Below are 18,099 nucleotides of genomic sequence, written 5' to 3'. Positions count from 1 at the left end.
TGAAGTGATCCTCAGAAAAATACACACTCCAAATATAGATCCAATTTGTAGCTTTCCCACGTTCAGTTGTAATGTTCACATTCTGCCGGTCGTCTCACTCATTTGAGCACTCAGCCTCACAATGCATCTATGAGGCATATTTCCATGCTGAGTGATGCCATTTCTTATCAATACCAGAGATCCGGTGTCTGCGCTTTCAAGCTGGAGTGATGTCGAATGAGCCTCGTGATTTCAACGGGAACTCGGAAGGCCAAATTCACATGGAAAATTTTAAATCTTATAAAAAGTATAAAATTTGTCAGTTTACAGTATTTTTAGAGTATTATTTGGGACTTAATACATTATGTACAATCTTATGTACAGTCTCACTTTTTTCGTGCTCCTGTGACGAAATGCGTCAAATTTTCGTGACGCGGTGTTTTTTAACTCACTATTCCTAACCCTACTCCTACTGTCGACCCTAACCTTAACCATAACCTAATCTTACTCTTTCCCTAACCATAACCCCCCCGCCACTTCACTTTTAATTTCGTGCAGCCATCACGGAATTAATTAGAATGAATGTGTGCTGCCGTGACGAAAATGAGGCACTTTCGTCACAATATCATGAACCAATAGATTAATGTATATTTCGTGCTGCTGAATTACGACTTGCCGTGAGACCAGGTTGGGCAAACCACATCAGTTGCACTTTTGGTGAAAGTAGTCCAACAACCCTCGGGTGCCAACTGCATGTGTACCATATTTTCAGGAGTATGTCATGGTTTTTTAATTATTATTTATTTATTTATGTATTAATATTTTTTATTAATTTGGGAGGTCCTACAATTTATACAACACTGCCAATTATACACAAAAAAATAAATAACATTTGTTACTACTAATAATAACTATTTATTTAGCACTTTCCCAGAAATCAAGGCACTGAACAGAATAAAACACTAATAATAAAATAATTAATTTCAATAAGAAAAGTACACTACAACAATGCACAAAATCTCACATTAAAGACCCAACACAAAAATCTAATTGAACTTTTTTCTGTTTTGTTTTTGTCAAATTTCCAGTCTGACTCCATTAATTTTTTTTTTTTTTTTCTGTCCAAACTGTATCAAATAACATCCAATATGTTGTCCAATGCATTTTTATTTGTCCATTTTTGGAATAAGAGTCTTTAGGTTAAGAAACAGCACAGGCTGTGGTGTGAACATGGTTTGCTTCATGCTGCTGTGTGCCAGCAATCCTTGTCAGTCTGACAATCCCTTCTTTTCAGACTGTTAAATAACATCCAATATGTTGTCCAGTGTATGTTTGTGTGTCATCTTGCTTATTTTTAGAATTTAAGAATGCTTATGTTAAGCAGCACAGCTTGTGGTGTGCACATGTGCTACACTGAGTTCCTGTTCCTGAGTTCCTGTCCCCACCCCACCCCCAAGGAAATGCTGTGTTGCAAAATGAGTTCCACATACAGAAAAAAGCCTCAATATTATATATTTTTTGCTCTTTACAGTGCTTTGTGTGTGTGTGTGTGTGTGTGTGTGTGTGTGTGTGTGTGTGTGTGTGTGTGTGTGTGTGTGTGTGTGTGTGTGTGTGTGTGTGTGTGTGTGTGTGTGTGTGTGTGTGTGTGTGTGTGTGTGTGTGTGTGTGTGTGTGTGTGTGTGTGTAAAAAATATTTTTGACCACCAAATCCAGATCATTTCCTGGATCTGAACCAAAACACATCTATGGACAGGTTATCATGGGATCCTTACCACTCACTATTGATACTGGTCCTGGACTTTGATCCTGATTACTCATCTTTGATCCTGATCACTGACCTTTGATCCTGATTGCTGTTAACATTCTTATCCTCCATTCATTGATGAAGGATATATTTTTGTTCATGCTTGATTATTTTTCTTTGCTACTGGATTTGGTGGCATAGCCTGATGTTTGATTACAGGATCAAAGGAATGAGAATCTGACATAAAAGCTCAAAGATCAAAAGGCAGGATCGGAATAAACTGAACCAGCATAAAATGCCAAAAAGGCAAATCTATGGTTCCAAAGCAAAAACAAAATACACCAAAAACAGAATTAACTATTCTTTGACCAAAGATCTCCAACAAAGTTCATTGAAATCAGTTAATATCGTTTTGAGAGATCCCGCTGACAAATAAACAAATAAGCTAATCAACAAACAACAACGAGCCCATAACCTCATTGATGATGGTAACTATTTCATTTTTGGATTATTTTACACAGAAATCAACATTCTAACATATGGTGACATGAAATGGGTGGACCTGGGGTAAATAAATTTAGACAGTTTTCAGTGACTGTGTATGCAAACCTTTGCCGTCAGTTGTAAGAATTGTTTTCTACTGTGCAAATATTTGTTTACCTTCCATGACATAGACCAGGGAGCCCACGTCGCCCTCCTTGATGATACAGCTGTCTTTGCCATACTCCACGGGGTACATGCAGTCCACAATCTCCTGGATCTGGGACAGCTCCAGATTCTTCATGAAATCATTGTCCAAGATAGCCTCCTTGATCAGATCTTTAGACCTGGAGACATTAAGGTGAAAGAAAATGAGATCATTATCGAAAATGACCTGTACAAAGAATTCATATCCCGATTCTTCATTAGATAGATGCATTAGACACAGAACTTTAGCTCGTGAGACACAAGAAGGGAAAGAAATTAGTGTTTGATTATAAACCAATTACAAACCGTCCATTGAAAGTTGATCAGTGACTCAGCCAGCCCAGTCTCAGGCTTTTTTTGTGCTCCTGTCATGAAATGAGTCACATTTTCATTTTAATTTTACTATTTCTAACCCTACCCATAACCTAACCATCTCCGTAACCAAAACCCCCATAGACCTCCCACCCCACGTCACCCCGCATTTTGTGATACCATCACGAAAATGTAGCGCTTTGTGTGATGGTATCACAAACCAATAGATGAATTTGCTTTTCATGATTCCATCGCAAAATGGCGTGAGACTGGATTGGGTTCAGCAGGCATTCTTGTCCTTTTACTTCTAAAAAAAAAAAAAAAAGCTTTTCAGAAAAAAGTGTAAAGTCATTTCAAAAGCAACAAGGTCAACCATTTTTATTTCCTTCACATGCTGGGAAAATTCAATAAACAGCCAAATCCGTGCCAAATGGAAGTTCTCTTCAATACAGCCCTCCTGAAAGCCCCACCATCCTTCAGACTGTAACATCATTAGGGCATGTCACAGGTGAATATTTTCTGCAACATAAGTGTTGTTTACAAAAGTAACTTTTCAGGCTAATCTTTAGTCAATAAGTTTTGCGTGAGGTGAATCCTGAATGCAGGAGAAATAGAATTACATGAACTGTTTGGTGACAAATTCAAGTGAATGACAAATTTAAAATGCTAATTCAACTATTCAAAAAAAAAAAATATGAACTTTAAAAAAAATTGTTTTACAAAATAAGTTCATTGTGATGTCATAGACATTGTGCAACATATCAAGTCCAATTTGGGTAATCAGTTATTTGCAAGAAGTATGTTTCAGTTGGCTTAAATAAAACAAATTTATCACAAACTGCACTTTAACATGGCAATGGACACAACCATCAAAATGAAGCCACAACTCAGACCTCAGCAACCACTCAGCCTGGAGATCAAATCTTGAATTTAAATTACTGAGAGACCCTAACTTTCCATTTGCTCCAATTTGACATTTTCCCCAAAAACAGCCATTTTAACATTTGACACTAATAAGTACCTCAGTAATCACTGAGGCTAGATAGATTTTGGAGTTAAATTACTCAGAAACCAAAAGACTATATTTGGCTTTCAGAAAATTAAGACAAATAGCCTGTTTAAATTTAATCCCAATTAAATCACCCATTATCATCAGTTTATCTGGTGGAAGTCACTGAGGTAGTCAAACAACTCTGCAGTGGCAAGGCCTCGGGGGTTGATGAGATCCATCCAGAAATACTGAAGGCTCTGAGTGTGGAGGGACTGTCTTGGATGAGATTTATCTTAACATTGCATTGAGGTCTGGGGCAGTGCCTAAGGAGTGGCAAACTGGGGTGGTGGTCCCCATATTTTAAAAAGGGGACCAGAGAGTGTGTGCCTACTACAAGGCATCACACTACTCAGCCTCCCTGGTAAAGTCTACTCCAGGGTGCTGGAAAGGAGGGTTCAGCCGATAGTTGAACCTCTGATTGAAGACGAACAATGCGGGTTTGGTCCTGGTCGTGGAAAAACCAATCAACTCTTCACTCTCACAAGGATCCTGGAGGGTGCCTGGGAGTATGCCCATCCAGTCTACATGTGTTTTATGGACTTGGAGAAGGTGTGTGATCGGGTACCCCAGGAGACACCGTGGAAGGTGCTGCGGGAGTGTGGAGTGACGGGGTCCCTTCTCAGGGCCATCTAATCTCTGTACTCACAAAGCGAGAACTATGTTGCTTGGCAGTAAGTCGGACTCGTTTCTGGTGAGGGTTGGTCTCCGCCAAGGCTGCGCCTTGTCACTAATCCTGTTTGTGATATTCATGGACAGGATATTGAGGCATTGTCAGGAGGAGGAGGGTTTCCAGTTTGGTGGGCTCAGGGTCTCATTGCTACTTTTGCAGATAATGTGGTCTTGTTGGCTTCATCGGCCTGTGAGCTCCAACACTCACTGGATCAATTCGCAGATGAGTGTGAATCGGCTGGGATGAGGATCAGCACCTCTAAATCTGAGGCCATAGTTCTCACCATGAAACCAATGGATTTACTACTCTGGGTAGGGAATGCGGTCTTGCCCCAGGTGAAGGAGTTCAAATAACTCTGTTCACAAGTGAGGGGATAATGGAGTGTGAAATTGGCCAGAGAATCAGCACAACAGGGACGGTATTGCATTCGCTCTACCGTACTGTTGTGATGACAAGGGAGCTGAGCCAAAAGGCGAAGCGCTCAATCTACTGGTCAGTCTTCATTCCCATTCTCACCTATGGTCATGAGGGTTGGGTCATGACCGAAAGAACTAGATCATGGATACAAGCGGCTGAAATGGGGTTGCTTAGGAGGGTGGCTGGTGGTGAAGCTTGGTCATCCGAGAGGAGCTCGGAGTAGAACCACTGGTTCTTTGCATTGAAAGGAGCCAGCTGAGGTGGTTCGGGTATCTGGTAAGGATGCCCCCTGGGCACCTCCTTAGGGAGGTGTTCCAGGCACATCCAGCTGGGGGGAGACCCTGGGGAAGACCCAGAACTAGGTGGAGAGATTATATCTCCACACTGGCCTGGGAACACCTCTGGATCCCCCAGTCAGAGGTGGTTAATGTGGCCTTGGAAAAGGAAGTCTGGGGACCCCTGCTGGAGCTGTCGCCCCCACAACCCGACCCCGGATAAGCAGTTGAAGATGAGTGATTAAATCACCCCTCACTGTATGTCAGTAACCAAGGAAACAAGACTGAAGATGACTGAAGATGTCATTTTTTGATTTAAATTCACAAGAGACACAGAGTTTATATTTTATTCAATTTGACAATTTTCCTGAAAATGGCAAAAAGTAGTCATTTTGACTGTTGATCCCAATTAAAGGCAGTATGTCTGATACCATCGAAACTACAGATCAAATTTTGGGCTTTCTGAAAATTCATTAGATTTTATTTCAACCAATTTCACATTTTTCCTGAAAAAAGTCAAAAAGTAGCTGTTTTGACAGTCAAATCACCCCTCATTGTATGTCAGTCACAAGTGACACCAGAGAGCAAATTTTGGACTAAAATTCATTAAATTCTTTAGTTTTTATTTTATCCAATTTAACATTTTCTCTGAACATGGCCAAAAAAATACATCTTTACTTTATTTTTAGATTTGACCCAATGAAATGACCCCTCATTGTATGTCAGTAACCACTGAAACTAGAGCATATTTTTACTTAAATTCACAAGAGACCCTGAGTTTCTATTTTATTCCATTTGCCACTCCCCCCCCTCCAAAATGCCCAAAAATGCATTTGGGGTTTTCATGTATCCCATAATCCATGCCAGAGAGTCGCTGCAGTCAAAACAACATAAAGAATCCACATGATGACAATTGTTAATGAATATTATACTACAAAAATGTAATTTTTTATGCTTTTCATCATGTTAATAAGAGACTGCATGCATGATACCCTGAAAACTTGTTAAAACAATTAGAACAAATAATCCGTCTGCTACATTTAATCTGCATGGAATTGAATAAGCGCAAACTGAATTTCAGACATATATATATATATATACATATATATACATATATATATACACATATATATATATATATATATATATATATATATATATATATATATATTAGACTGGAACAAAGAGGACAAACAGTGTTGTAAAGAACAATAAGACGTTAAAGAGCAAACTTCACTTTCCCCCAGAACGACATGATCAGGAAGTGAGCGTAGCTCACAGCAGCTCCCACTGAAAATAACGGAGAGACAGCCTGTGATTCTCACATGTTTACATTAAACAAACGCAATAACAACGTCTATAAACCCAGAGAATATATTCATGAGAGTTTTAGGCACAATATAAAAATAGTTTTATGTTGCGATGTTAATGCTGTTGTCCATGTGTAGCGGTTAAAGTGCAGCGTGATCAGAGCGTCTCAATGCAGTTCTCAATGTTACTGAGATCTCGCAGAGTGGCGACCTCTCCGAGGTTTTGCGGGATTTGAAACCTGAAAAGCTTCAATATGTTTAGACTTGTGATCCTAATTAAATCATCCTTCATTGTATGTCAACAGCCAATGAAGCTAGAAAACAAATTTTAGACTTAAATTCCTAGAGTTATATTTTATCCAGTTGTGCTGTGAAATGTTTGTGTTATTTAATTTGTTCTGTTAGCATTGTTAGCACTGTTAGGAGATATCAGCAACTTGGTACGTTAGCTCCACTGTTAATGCACGATTACTGAGGAAATAAACCAGTCATAATTTTTTTATTACATACACCTTAATCCACCCATCATGAAAAACATTCCCAATCAACTAAAATATGCTTTAATGAACCATCCAACCCAAGGTTAGCCTGTTAGCTTAGCTTATTCGGAGGAGTGTGTTGGGCTTCATTCATCCTGCCCAAGCCCCACGGGGTATTTTATTGTTTGGAAGTCTTATGTAGAAGGAGGGGAAAAGGTTTGTATATTTGGAATAATCTGACACTAAATCAATGCAAAACAACCAAAAATCTGTTTGGAGGGTGACTTGAGGAATAGCAGGTCACGCAGTTTATGTAACTAAAACTTGACTGGTTAGACAACACCGCAAAGTGCAAAACACATAAATCAGTGCATCACATTGCTGCTGACATTCTATTAAAGCTATCCATTAAATGTGTCACAGTGACAGACGGGCGCTTCTATCAGTTTCAATTCTTCACAAGCCCGATCTTCTCAGATCCCGACAAAGCAGTCCGAGGCGAACCTGAACAGTGAGTCACTCATTCACTGATGCGTGTCATCACCGGAGTTGGAGCAGCTCGGCTGAGTGCTGCTTGGCTGCTTTTGACAAAGCGTTAACTGGATGTATGAGGTTAATAATATGTATCATGATTAATCCAACAAGAGGTCTCCTCCTCCTTAAGAGGAGAAACATTTATACTCTAATTCAGAAAAATCCCTCTGCAAGCCTCGCCAGCTTTGCAGTGAACTGCCACTTGTCTTTTTCTGCACCGTGCCCTTTTCAGAAACTGATTCCAAGGTGGTTGGTGCTGAGCTTAAAACAAAAAAAGGCAAATAACCTGGAGTGCACTTATGAAACAGTGATCTGACTGCACACGGGCTTCTCGGGCTCCATACCTCCCTGCAGCAAAGCTCTCCACAAATAACACACCATACAAAGAAAACGTGTAACATAATATTATTCTCCCACAAATGCATATATCCGCAGCAAGTTGATATTATTGGCAGTGACATTTAGAAGGCTCTGCGCTGAGCATTACACACATAATAGTTTTTAGATTCTTTGTATTTGAAGCAGCGTTTCACAATAATATCTTATTTTTCTTCAAGAGCCCTCACTGATTTGATCAAACGCACACAAATGATTTCTTCTTCTGCATATAATATTAAGATAGGAGCACTTCAAGTACATATTTTATACAATCAGCTACATAATTACTTTTGTTTTGAAACTAAAATGTCAAAATGCACTAATAAGATTTTTGGAAGTGTTCGCAGAACTTGGAAAGGCTCAGGACAGCTGTGCTTTGACATTACTGCAACAGTCAGGGGCCATTCAAATTTCACAGAACTGACAAAATTTAGTTTCTACTAGAATCCAAGCATTGTGTTTTGCATGCATTGCAAAATTACAGCTCATTAGGAATTTCATAATAAAGATTTTATTTTCCTTTTAACGCTGTTTGCAAGAGGACATGCGCGTGTGCATGCATGAAGTTTTGAAATTACCTTAAGTTACCTTTGACCTCGCGTGATGCGCATACACGGGGCATGCACACTAACATCTGTAAAATGTCTATACCTCACTAACAATTGCAAAATATATGAGAAACTTGATCGATTTATACAGTACTGAGCTGTGTCGGACCATTTTCTGCCATGTTGAATTATTTTATTCGAGAGAGCAGCCACCAGACAGTGTATCTCTATTCTGATTGGCTGTCAACAGGTGCTTCCCGGCATCCCTCATGAAAGTCAGGGGGAAGCTCCCTCGTGATCTATTATGTTGTTATCATAGACTGTATGGGTCACTACTGTACGTAATTCAAGGCCGCCTGTTCGTTTAAAATTTTCCCCTTTAGGGGAACTATTGATTTTGTTTTCTAGACAATGTGAATTTTGATCATATTGGCAGTCATATTAGGAATCTCCTATTTAAAGGCTAATAAATAAAATTATAGTGGTGCCAAAGAAAATTATTTTTGGACTTAAATCTTTATTTGAAAGGCCATACAGTTTTAAATAAAATAATTACTTTTTGGGTTTTTTTTTTATCAAGGCCATTAAATATGGCCATTGGGTATTGCAAAGGCTTTTCATCCGTCCGTTTGTCCAGAAAATTCTGACCTATTTTAAGAGGTTAAAAAGTCACAATCTGTTTCAATCTGTTCGGTTTTGTTTTTGAGTGGCAGGGGTGACAGCCAATCAGAGTAGAGCTGCACCATGACATCAGTCACTGGTCTCTTCAAAACTGCTTCATTTTGTGTGTTTTTATACATGTTTCTCGTATATTCTGTAAAAGCTAGCGAGAAATAAACATGCACTTCTAAAACTGAAAATGCTGTTTTTGAACCTAATAACACCTCTGAACTTATTTACAAGACATTGCCAGGTTAACATGGTGACATCTCTTCCTGGTGTAGCTACTTGCTAACAGCTTTGTTTCTAGTATATTATGTGAAAGCTAGTGAGAAATAAACACTTCTAAAACTAAAAACGTTGTTTTTGCAAACTGATCACACCTCTGGAGTCATTTACAAGACATTTTATGGATGCTAGCTTGCATGCTAACTTTTGCTAACTCAATGTGTGAGTAAGTCTAACATATGTTTTACAGTGTATATGAATTATCAGAGTAATGGGTATAACATGTAGCCAACATGGTCAATATATAAGTTTGTTTTTATAATTTATGACTGCTGAAAAGTCAGAAGTAGCCATGGCTAAACAAATTGAGGTGTCGCACCTACTTTTAATTTTCCGCTCCTAAAATTTGCCCTATGCTTGTCCCTGTTTCATCAGCAGCTGCATATGGAGGAGACGATCATTTGGAGTTCATCTTGTCAACTCTCACTGGGATTTAAGGAGAAGACATTAATAAAGGTTTAATGAAATGCTGATTTGGGGGCAGAGCAAGGGTAAAAAGACTAAAAACGTCTCAGAGCATCTGTCAGTGTGTGTGAGTGTGTGCGTCTGCTTAATACAAAAATGATTAAGTCTGAATGACTTGAAATTTCATACAAGGTAGTGTGTCGCCGCAGCTTGGCCTTCCAGCGAGATGAGTTTGAATTTTTACCGCCGGGAGATAGGAAGCGCCTCAGCATTTAGACGGGAAGTCCCATCGCTAATGGCAACTAATCTGCATGAAATGAACCACATGGAGGGCTTCATGTGGAACAGGCAAGTAGAATTATATGTTTTCATGAGTGTCACGCTCATTGGACTATTTTGAGGTTCCAAATAGTACAAGACGCGTGCACGTCTCTGAAGATCTGAGCCAATCTGAGAGCGCAATTTTTTGGAATACATTTAATTTTGCCGCCGTGTTTTCAGCAGAACCATGAGATATGAGCTAAAGTACCCAAAGTGTGTTTGATCAGCCTTCACAGCTGTGGAAATCAGCCTCCGTAACCCCAGATATGCCACATTTACACAATTTAAGGCCTTTGGTTGAGACGGTGATGTTGTGCACCATCTCATAGAAACAGAGCTTTACTCCTTTTATTTTTTTAATCATCCCCTCTTTTGTTGGTTTAATATGTTTGCTTTCATCTATCCACTGGTGAAGTTTGGGTCGGCGCGAGCTCAGCCTTCCTTAAAAGGAGAAAATATGCTCTTTTAGGAGGAAAAACACAGAGATGATGGCAGAAAAGTGGGAGAGGCTAAAAGACGAGGGACAGATGTGCAAAAAAAAAAAAAAAACATTCTACGGCTTGCAAAAACTCAACATTTAGTCTAATCCAACAGGAGTTATCGCCTCACTAAGCCAAACAAATTGAAAGTGTAATTGAGCGGTTAGAAGACCCATGTGTGCCTTTTGAAAAGAAAAACACTCCAAATTCATCAGTGAGCAACAAGAAAACTTAGAAATATCATGAAAATAAAAAATAAGGTGACAAAAGCGTCATGAGGAAAAGAAACAGAGTTCATTCAACACAAATATTGATCCAGAAACAACAGAACTGTTGTTTGAAAATGCCGTGCGAGCTCACGGTGTCTGCTTTTATCGACACAGCTCATTTGCAAAAGCAGATAAACTCTATTTCCATCAAAAAGTAATTTGTATGTGCTATGTTGCCATCTAAGGCAGCACAGTGGATTAGTGGTGAGCACTGTTGCCTTACAGTGAGAAGGTCATGGGATCGATTCCACCTGTGGCCTTTCTGTGTGGTGTTTGCATGTTCTTGCCGTGTTTGTGTGGGTTCTCTCAGGGTGCTCCGACTTCCTCCCACATCCAAAGACCTGCAGGTTAGGTGGATTGGAACCTTTAGGTTGCCCGTAGGTGTGAATGTGTTTGTTTGTCTATATGTGGCCCTGTGACAGACTGGCATCCCGTCTCTCTGACCCGCCCTATAGCTGGGATAGACTCGAGCCCCGCGATCCGATCTTGGATAAGCGACTGAAGATGAGGATGTGTGTATGTTGCTACATACTGTTCAGTGTTGGAATCATTGATATTTGGGGGGGGTGCAACACCCCAAAAACCACCAACATAAACATGTCCCCAATTCATGCTACATCAAATTGCGATAAATGCCACCGGCCTAGTTTCACAAAGCCCAATTAATCCATTCAGCTGTCCAAAGTTGTATGACTTAGTGATTCAGGTGACCTCAAAAAAAATTGATAACCTTAATGGAATAAAATGTGTTGGTTTTGTGGCACCCAAGTCATTAGGGTGACCTTAGGGTCATTAAATTGTGATGTATTATTCAGCTAGAGTTGATCAACCGGTTGATAGATGGGTCCAATAAATCAGTTGAGTTAATCTGTTGAGCTGCTACTTACACATCTACAGGCTCTCATAAAACTTCAAAAACTTCAGTGCTATCTCAAGACTGTTCACCAGAATGTTAACTTTGTCTGAGATGTAAAAACAAAATCAACATGTTTGGTATGGTGGTACGGTGGATTAGTGGTTAGCACTGTTGTATCACAGCTACAAGGTCATGAGATCGCTTCCCACCTGGTTCTTTCCATGCAGCGCTTGCACACTGCAAATTATTTGGTTCGTAACAAAATAAAAGAAATCAAAAGCTTAGACTTTGAAGTGTTAGATAACTTATCTTGGTTTAAGAGTTCATTTCTTATTTTAAGTGTTCAACAAGCTTATTTCTAGATTTAACAATCTTAAGTCAGGAAATCTTGTCAAGTGAAATTATCTTGCTGCATGGACAGATAATTTCACTTGTTTTGAGTACCTTTTCCTTCAGTATTACTGTTTTGATCTTGTTTTTAGACACCCCTTTTTTGCAGTGCCTGTTCTCTCCATGCTCACATGGGAGCTCTGGATGCTCCCACTTCTTCCAAAGACATGCAAGATTGGTGAGGCTAAATTGGCCATAGGTGTGAATGTGTTTGTCGCTCTACGTGGCCCTACAGTAGACATGTGTCCTGTCCACAGTGTACCTCCCCTCGTGTCCCATGTCTGCTGGGATAGGCTCCAGCCCCCTATGACCCTTAAATTGGTGTAAGCAGGTATAAACAATGGATGATTAAACAGGGATAAATGTACAGTATCAGGGATAAATGCACTTGTTTAAAATGTATGTTGTGCTGCCCCCAGTGGTGAACAAAAGGCAAACAGAGGCAGTGTCAATGTGCTGCATCACAGAAGCAAAAACCTGAAGTACGGCCCTGGCTTTTGATGAAATATTTATTTTAAAGGTAAGCAATGCCACTTTTGGTTTATCCTAATTGATCATGGAAAATGAACGTCTACATTAAACAAAGGACTGTATCAGAATGCACTGAATCAAATTATTCCATAATAAAATGTTTTGACCCTGAATCGTATTGTAGCTCAGGTTGTTGTCTGACGAAGATGGTCTCCTAGTGGATTCCCACATGGGAATGGTGGACGCAGAGATGACTGAACTGGCCCATTCTTGAAGTGCACAGTTTTCACAGACGCTGCATGCAGTTGCTTTTGTACTGCATCGTTGTATAAGGAAGAGATACACACATCTTGTATTTACTACTCACAACGTTGAGTATTTTATATGGAACTGTTTCTAAAAGAAAAAAACCTGATTTGTTTGTTTTTGCAACAAAAAAAATAATTTAATTAAATCAGTTTAATTAGCTTATAATGCACCAAATCACAGCAAAAGCCGTCTCAAGGCGCCTTACACGAAACAATACAACATAAAATTTAAATAAATAATTAAAAATTAATAGAAAAAAATTCAAATGCATAATTAAAAGCAGAAGTAAAAGAATAAAACAGATTTAAAAATAAAAACTATTCATAAGAATAGGTTGTACATTATCCTCCAAAAAAGAGAACTCCATAAAACTTGATTTATTTTTGGTACCACTTTTAATTTATATACAATTATAGACACACACTAGCATGTTGCCCGTGGGGTTCATGGGCTCTAGATTGGGTAGTATTTATAAAATAGGTAGCTGCCATTTTTCAGGTGTGGTAATAAATTAACCAAAGCTTGTATAATGAGTTGGAATGGCTTCTGAGTCCAGAATGTTTTTAGAACCTTAGATCTCAAAAATTAGGGAACTCAACCCTTTTATTTCCCGTTAATTATGTAATTTTTTAAATGTTAATTTACTATCTTAATGTATTTATAAATAGTTTCAGTTCTTGTTATCGTATACACACTATTATTATTATCATTATTTTTACTTCTATTTTGTCATTTGATTTTTAAATGGACCACAATGGAAATGTGTTTTCGCTTTCTTGTGTCACCCATGTATTTTTAATGTATTTACAATTATAACATGTACTTACATTGAACTTACTAAATAAACCACTCACCACACTCACACTTTTAATATAAAGATGACTTACCGCCCTTTGCTGGAATGGCATGTGACTCCAGAAAGAATAAGCATCATCCATTGTTCAGTGTTGTTCACTAATATCCATAGCTTCTCCAAACATATTAGCCCTATCAACATTCCATTTTCGCAGCGTTCATCCTTGACTCAAAAACATAAGCATGCCAAATGGAAAAAGTTAACTGTTCACAGTTTGTCTGTGATCGAAGTTGCACACATGCACACACAAACACATAGCTCCTGTAAGCAGGTGCTTTTAAACTGAGAAAAGCAAAGATGGTGGCGGAACACATTAAAACCACTACACATTTCACTCATGGTACCAACATGAGACTTAACTAAACTCATGGTAAGAGTAGTACAACAATGAACTAAAGTGACTAAACCAATTGAACTACAAAAAGACAATAAATCAATAACACTAGCAACACTGTTTAACTAAGAAGAACCACAATAATATTTAAAACCACAAAACCCTGAACTCCCATGATGCATTGCAGCACAATGTCCATTGTTTACTGGTTATATAAAATTACTAATTTCTCCAAAGATATTTGTCCTATCAACTTTGTTTTCATAACATTCATCCTTTATCCAAACTACATAAGTACACCAAACAGCAAATGTCAGCTGTCCCCGGTTTTTGCGTGATCAAAGTCATACACACCCACACACACACACACACACATGCACACAGAGGCCACTTGGCTATTATAATATAGATTGAAAAAATAGCAAATTTGAATTGATCTGTTTATGCAAAGAAACCTTTCATGTGCACGCTTAGGAGTCTAATTATCTTCCTGCCAGTTGTTGAGAAAGTAGCAAAATGAATAAAACTAAACTTATATTTAGCTTTTGATTGTTCTTTATCGAACTTCTCCATCAGAAGAAGTCAATTTTAAATTTCATCTGTGCATGTTACGATAAAATCATACAATCCACAGTGGATCGTTTGATTCTAAACCTCTCACATCTCAAACTGTAACCCTTTTTTGGTGTAATTGACAGGAGACTGCAAAGAAAAACTTCAATGACAGAGACATCAAACCCTTCATGGCTGATTGCAAAAGTGTCAAAACGCAGCCATTTCCAAACCCTCTGGCATTCCCCTTTTCGAGAAATCTTAACATTTTAGAGATATGGACATTTTGTTTGCTTCTTTTTTTGAAAGACCCCTAATAGATGTGAAGCTCGCTTTCTCTGAAAGCCAGATTGGGAAAATCTCTCAATGGGAATTGGAAATGTCTGGTAAGAGGTTTAGGATGAGGAAGATTATGACAATGAAAATGGTCACTGAGAGCCATTCTGGTGTGACATCCCAGCAACCCCGGCTGTCCTCTTGCATTTATATGTCAGGGAGACAAACAATAAGATGAAAAGACACACACACACACACACACACAGATGCTTTGTGGTGCTGCAGAAAACAGAGCTGACAGGTGTAACAAAGAATAATGCTCGTTTCCTGCTCAAATAAAGACACACACACACACACACCCCCTTCAGTGTGGATAGAACCCTGGGAGCTTTGTCTGTCTGCTTGTCAACAGAGTAATGACCCTCACACGTGACACATCTGATCTAAGACAAAAGGGACACGTTTTCCCCTCCACCTTTGCCTTTTTTTTAAGAATCTTAAAACGTCACCACAATTAACTTTATGATCAGGAGATTTGAGTTATGCATTTCATTAGGAATGCAGAGCTTGTTTTATGTCACAATTTGAACATCTATCCTGTTGTCGCACGTCTATAGAGCTGCAGATTTGGAAAGATAAAGAGGATGGAAAAATCTCTCTCAGTGCATGTTTTTATATATATATATATATATATATATATATATATATATATATATATATATATATATATATATATATATATATAATGAAACTATCAGGTTTATTGACAAGGGGTTTTTTCTTTCTTTCTTTAGCTGAAGGTACACCGTCAGATTTTCAGGGAAATACCCCTCTGTGCACGCGTGTGCGCGCATCCACAAGATGATCACCTCATCCATTCATGCCACAGGTGCTTTACCTGCTGCGCCGCATTACGCACAGCGCAGCTGCAGCGATGCAGAAAATAAATAAATTTTTAAAATAATCAATAAATAAATTCTGTCACTGTGTGACTTCCAACACCTACTGTGGGCTTTTGTGGTAGAAGGGCAGTGTGACATGGCTGAGATCGTGGATGTCGAAGGCGGTGGGTTCAGCCGAAATCGCCTGCCTCTTCGTCCGCTGATGCTCCTGCAGCTCGGAGTGCTTGTGGACCTGCTGCGTCGCCGGTTTGATAACGGATCGGTATTTGTCCAGCTCGTTCTGTAGCCTCTGGATGAGCTCGTCCTTCTGGTCGAGCTCCAGTTCCAGCTCGTCGATGAGCGCGTCTCTCTGGCGCAGCTCTTCGATCTTCTCCTGGAGCGCGTACTGGAGGTCGCGCAAGGTGCCCATTTCTGCCACAAAGGAGACTTTCCCGATAAGTTTATCCAAAAGTGTGCAGCTGCGTGCTTTTTTTGCCCTCTGTCCTCCACCGATGCGTCCATAAACTTTATCCGGCATGAACCGCTCCGCAGGACGCAGACGCGCTCTCCCTCTCCTCTGTTGGATGGAGGATGAGGAGGAGGAGGAGGAGGAGGGAATTCCTCGCGTAAATGTGGAAATCCTCAAGCGAAGGTATGCGATGGAAGGTGATGCGCCTTATTAAGCCAAAAAAGAGAAAAGAAACGCAAGGAAAGAGGAGGAGAAAGCGCAAAGTTTGGCTCCCTCGGCGGCGTGACAGCCGAGGACCGTCCTCCTGAGTGCGTCAAGCTGCGTCCCTGAGAGAGCGCATGACGAGAAGGGCGCCTACTGGAATCTGTGCTACAGTGCAGTCTGTCACTCCAGACAGACACACAACCGCCTGCCCGTCTCACATGAATAATGGACTCAAGGAGAAAGCCTCCGCTGGGTGTACCGTCATACCTCGGTAACTTGCCCTGGAGCTGCACAGTTCCGAACACACGCGGTGGGAACCTTAATGGAAAGTGAAGGTGATGGAATCTTAATGGACCTGCACAATGAACCGTGCTTTTTTATCTCTTGATGACGAAAAGGGGCTCAACTTGTGATGGAGATAAAAGTGCAGCTCATGGGGATGCAGGCTTTTGGATGCAGACGCTGCATCTTCACTTTAGTGGCACATTCATCGCCAGTTTGGAGAATTTGGAGAATTCTCTACCCCAATCTTGTTTTGCCACATTTCCACACGGATGCTTAAAAAAAAGAGATCATGTCACAGACTCTTAAGCATGCAGGTGTGAGAAGGACTGTCCACATTATCCCACTGAGTCATCTCAAGCATTTGGTCTGGTGGAAAAATTCAAGGACAGTCAGAGATGATGATCATGAAAACAGCATGAGGTGCTTGTAATGGAAATCTGCGTTATAAAAGGCAAAAAAAAATGTTGCACTTGGTTTCGCTGGGTTTAAAGACAGATATTTTTGGTGCATGTGGCACATTTTTTTCTCTCCCCCCTCCTCATACAACAAGCTTGTAAACAGCACCAGGGACTGTGGCTCGAATAAAAGACCACAGCTGCCCTCTAGTGGTGCGTAAAGGATTAACTGAGGCAATCAGCAGCAGGCCTTAAAAAAAATAAATAAGTGCAACATTCAATTATCCCACACTGTTGTATGTGTTATTGCATTAGGGGATGACAGAGCAGAGTGTTTACGAAATACACTGTTTGTAAGAAGTTAACAATTAGCCATGTCAGTGCAAATAATGACTTGTATGCCTCAAGTGTCCTCGGGGAGGTTTGGAGCACTTTGAAGCAAAGCGACATGAGAAAATGCCAGTGCATGGAAGGTTTTCACACACCACCATAACATTATCCACTAGGGAAGAACCTGGAGAGCGCACACATCTGCCAGTAATCACACATCATTATTACAGTTGCACAGATTACCCACGAGCTTTGTGGCATCATCTAAGAATGTTATTAAAAGAGATCAAAGGAAATGGTTTGAGGCAGCGCCAGATGATCACTAACATGTATATTTTTGACATGTCCTAGTCGCAGCAGGTAAACAGGCAGGGGCAATCACTGTCAGCCATTGACTGTTTCTTGTGGATCTTTATGATGTCATACAAGGTTGGGTAGGATTACTTTGAAATGTAATCCAAAAGTAATCAGATTACAAGTAATCCAAATGTATGTACATACACTCAACAAAAATAAACACAACACTTTTGGTTTTGCTCCCATTTTGTATGAGATGAACTCAAAGATCTAAAACTTTTTCCACATACACAATATCACCATTTCCCTCAAATATTGTTCACAAACCAGTCTAAATCTGTGATAGTGAGCACTTCTCCTTTGCTGAGATAATCCATCCCACCTCACA

General features: G+C 39.7%; 1 protein-coding gene across 2 annotated transcripts in view; it reads right to left on the bottom strand.

The window, feature by feature from the left end:
- Positions 1-18,099, bottom strand: part of LOC117523141 (cGMP-dependent protein kinase 1) — a 460,927-nt gene that overhangs the window by 426,821 nt on the left and 16,007 nt on the right. The window contains exons 1-2 of one of the 2 annotated variants that reach the window (XM_034184572.1): positions 15,857-16,705; positions 2,384-2,550 (exon numbers count right to left, since the gene is read on the bottom strand). In XM_034184572.1, coding sequence (XP_034040463.1) covers positions 2,384-2,550; positions 15,857-16,269 — 580 coding nt within the window. In that variant the 5' untranslated portion in view covers positions 16,270-16,705. Of the gene's footprint in view, positions 1-2,383; positions 2,551-15,856; positions 16,706-18,099 lie in introns of those variants that run through there. The other variant, XM_034184573.1, reaches the window with a different exon arrangement.

Source organism: Thalassophryne amazonica, chromosome 13 (assembly GCF_902500255.1).
Source record: "Thalassophryne amazonica chromosome 13, fThaAma1.1, whole genome shotgun sequence".
In the NCBI taxonomy this organism is placed as follows: domain Eukaryota; kingdom Metazoa; phylum Chordata; class Actinopteri; order Batrachoidiformes; family Batrachoididae; genus Thalassophryne; species Thalassophryne amazonica.
Note: the sequence above shows the minus strand (reverse complement) of the source record. Positions and strands in the feature narration are given on the sequence as shown.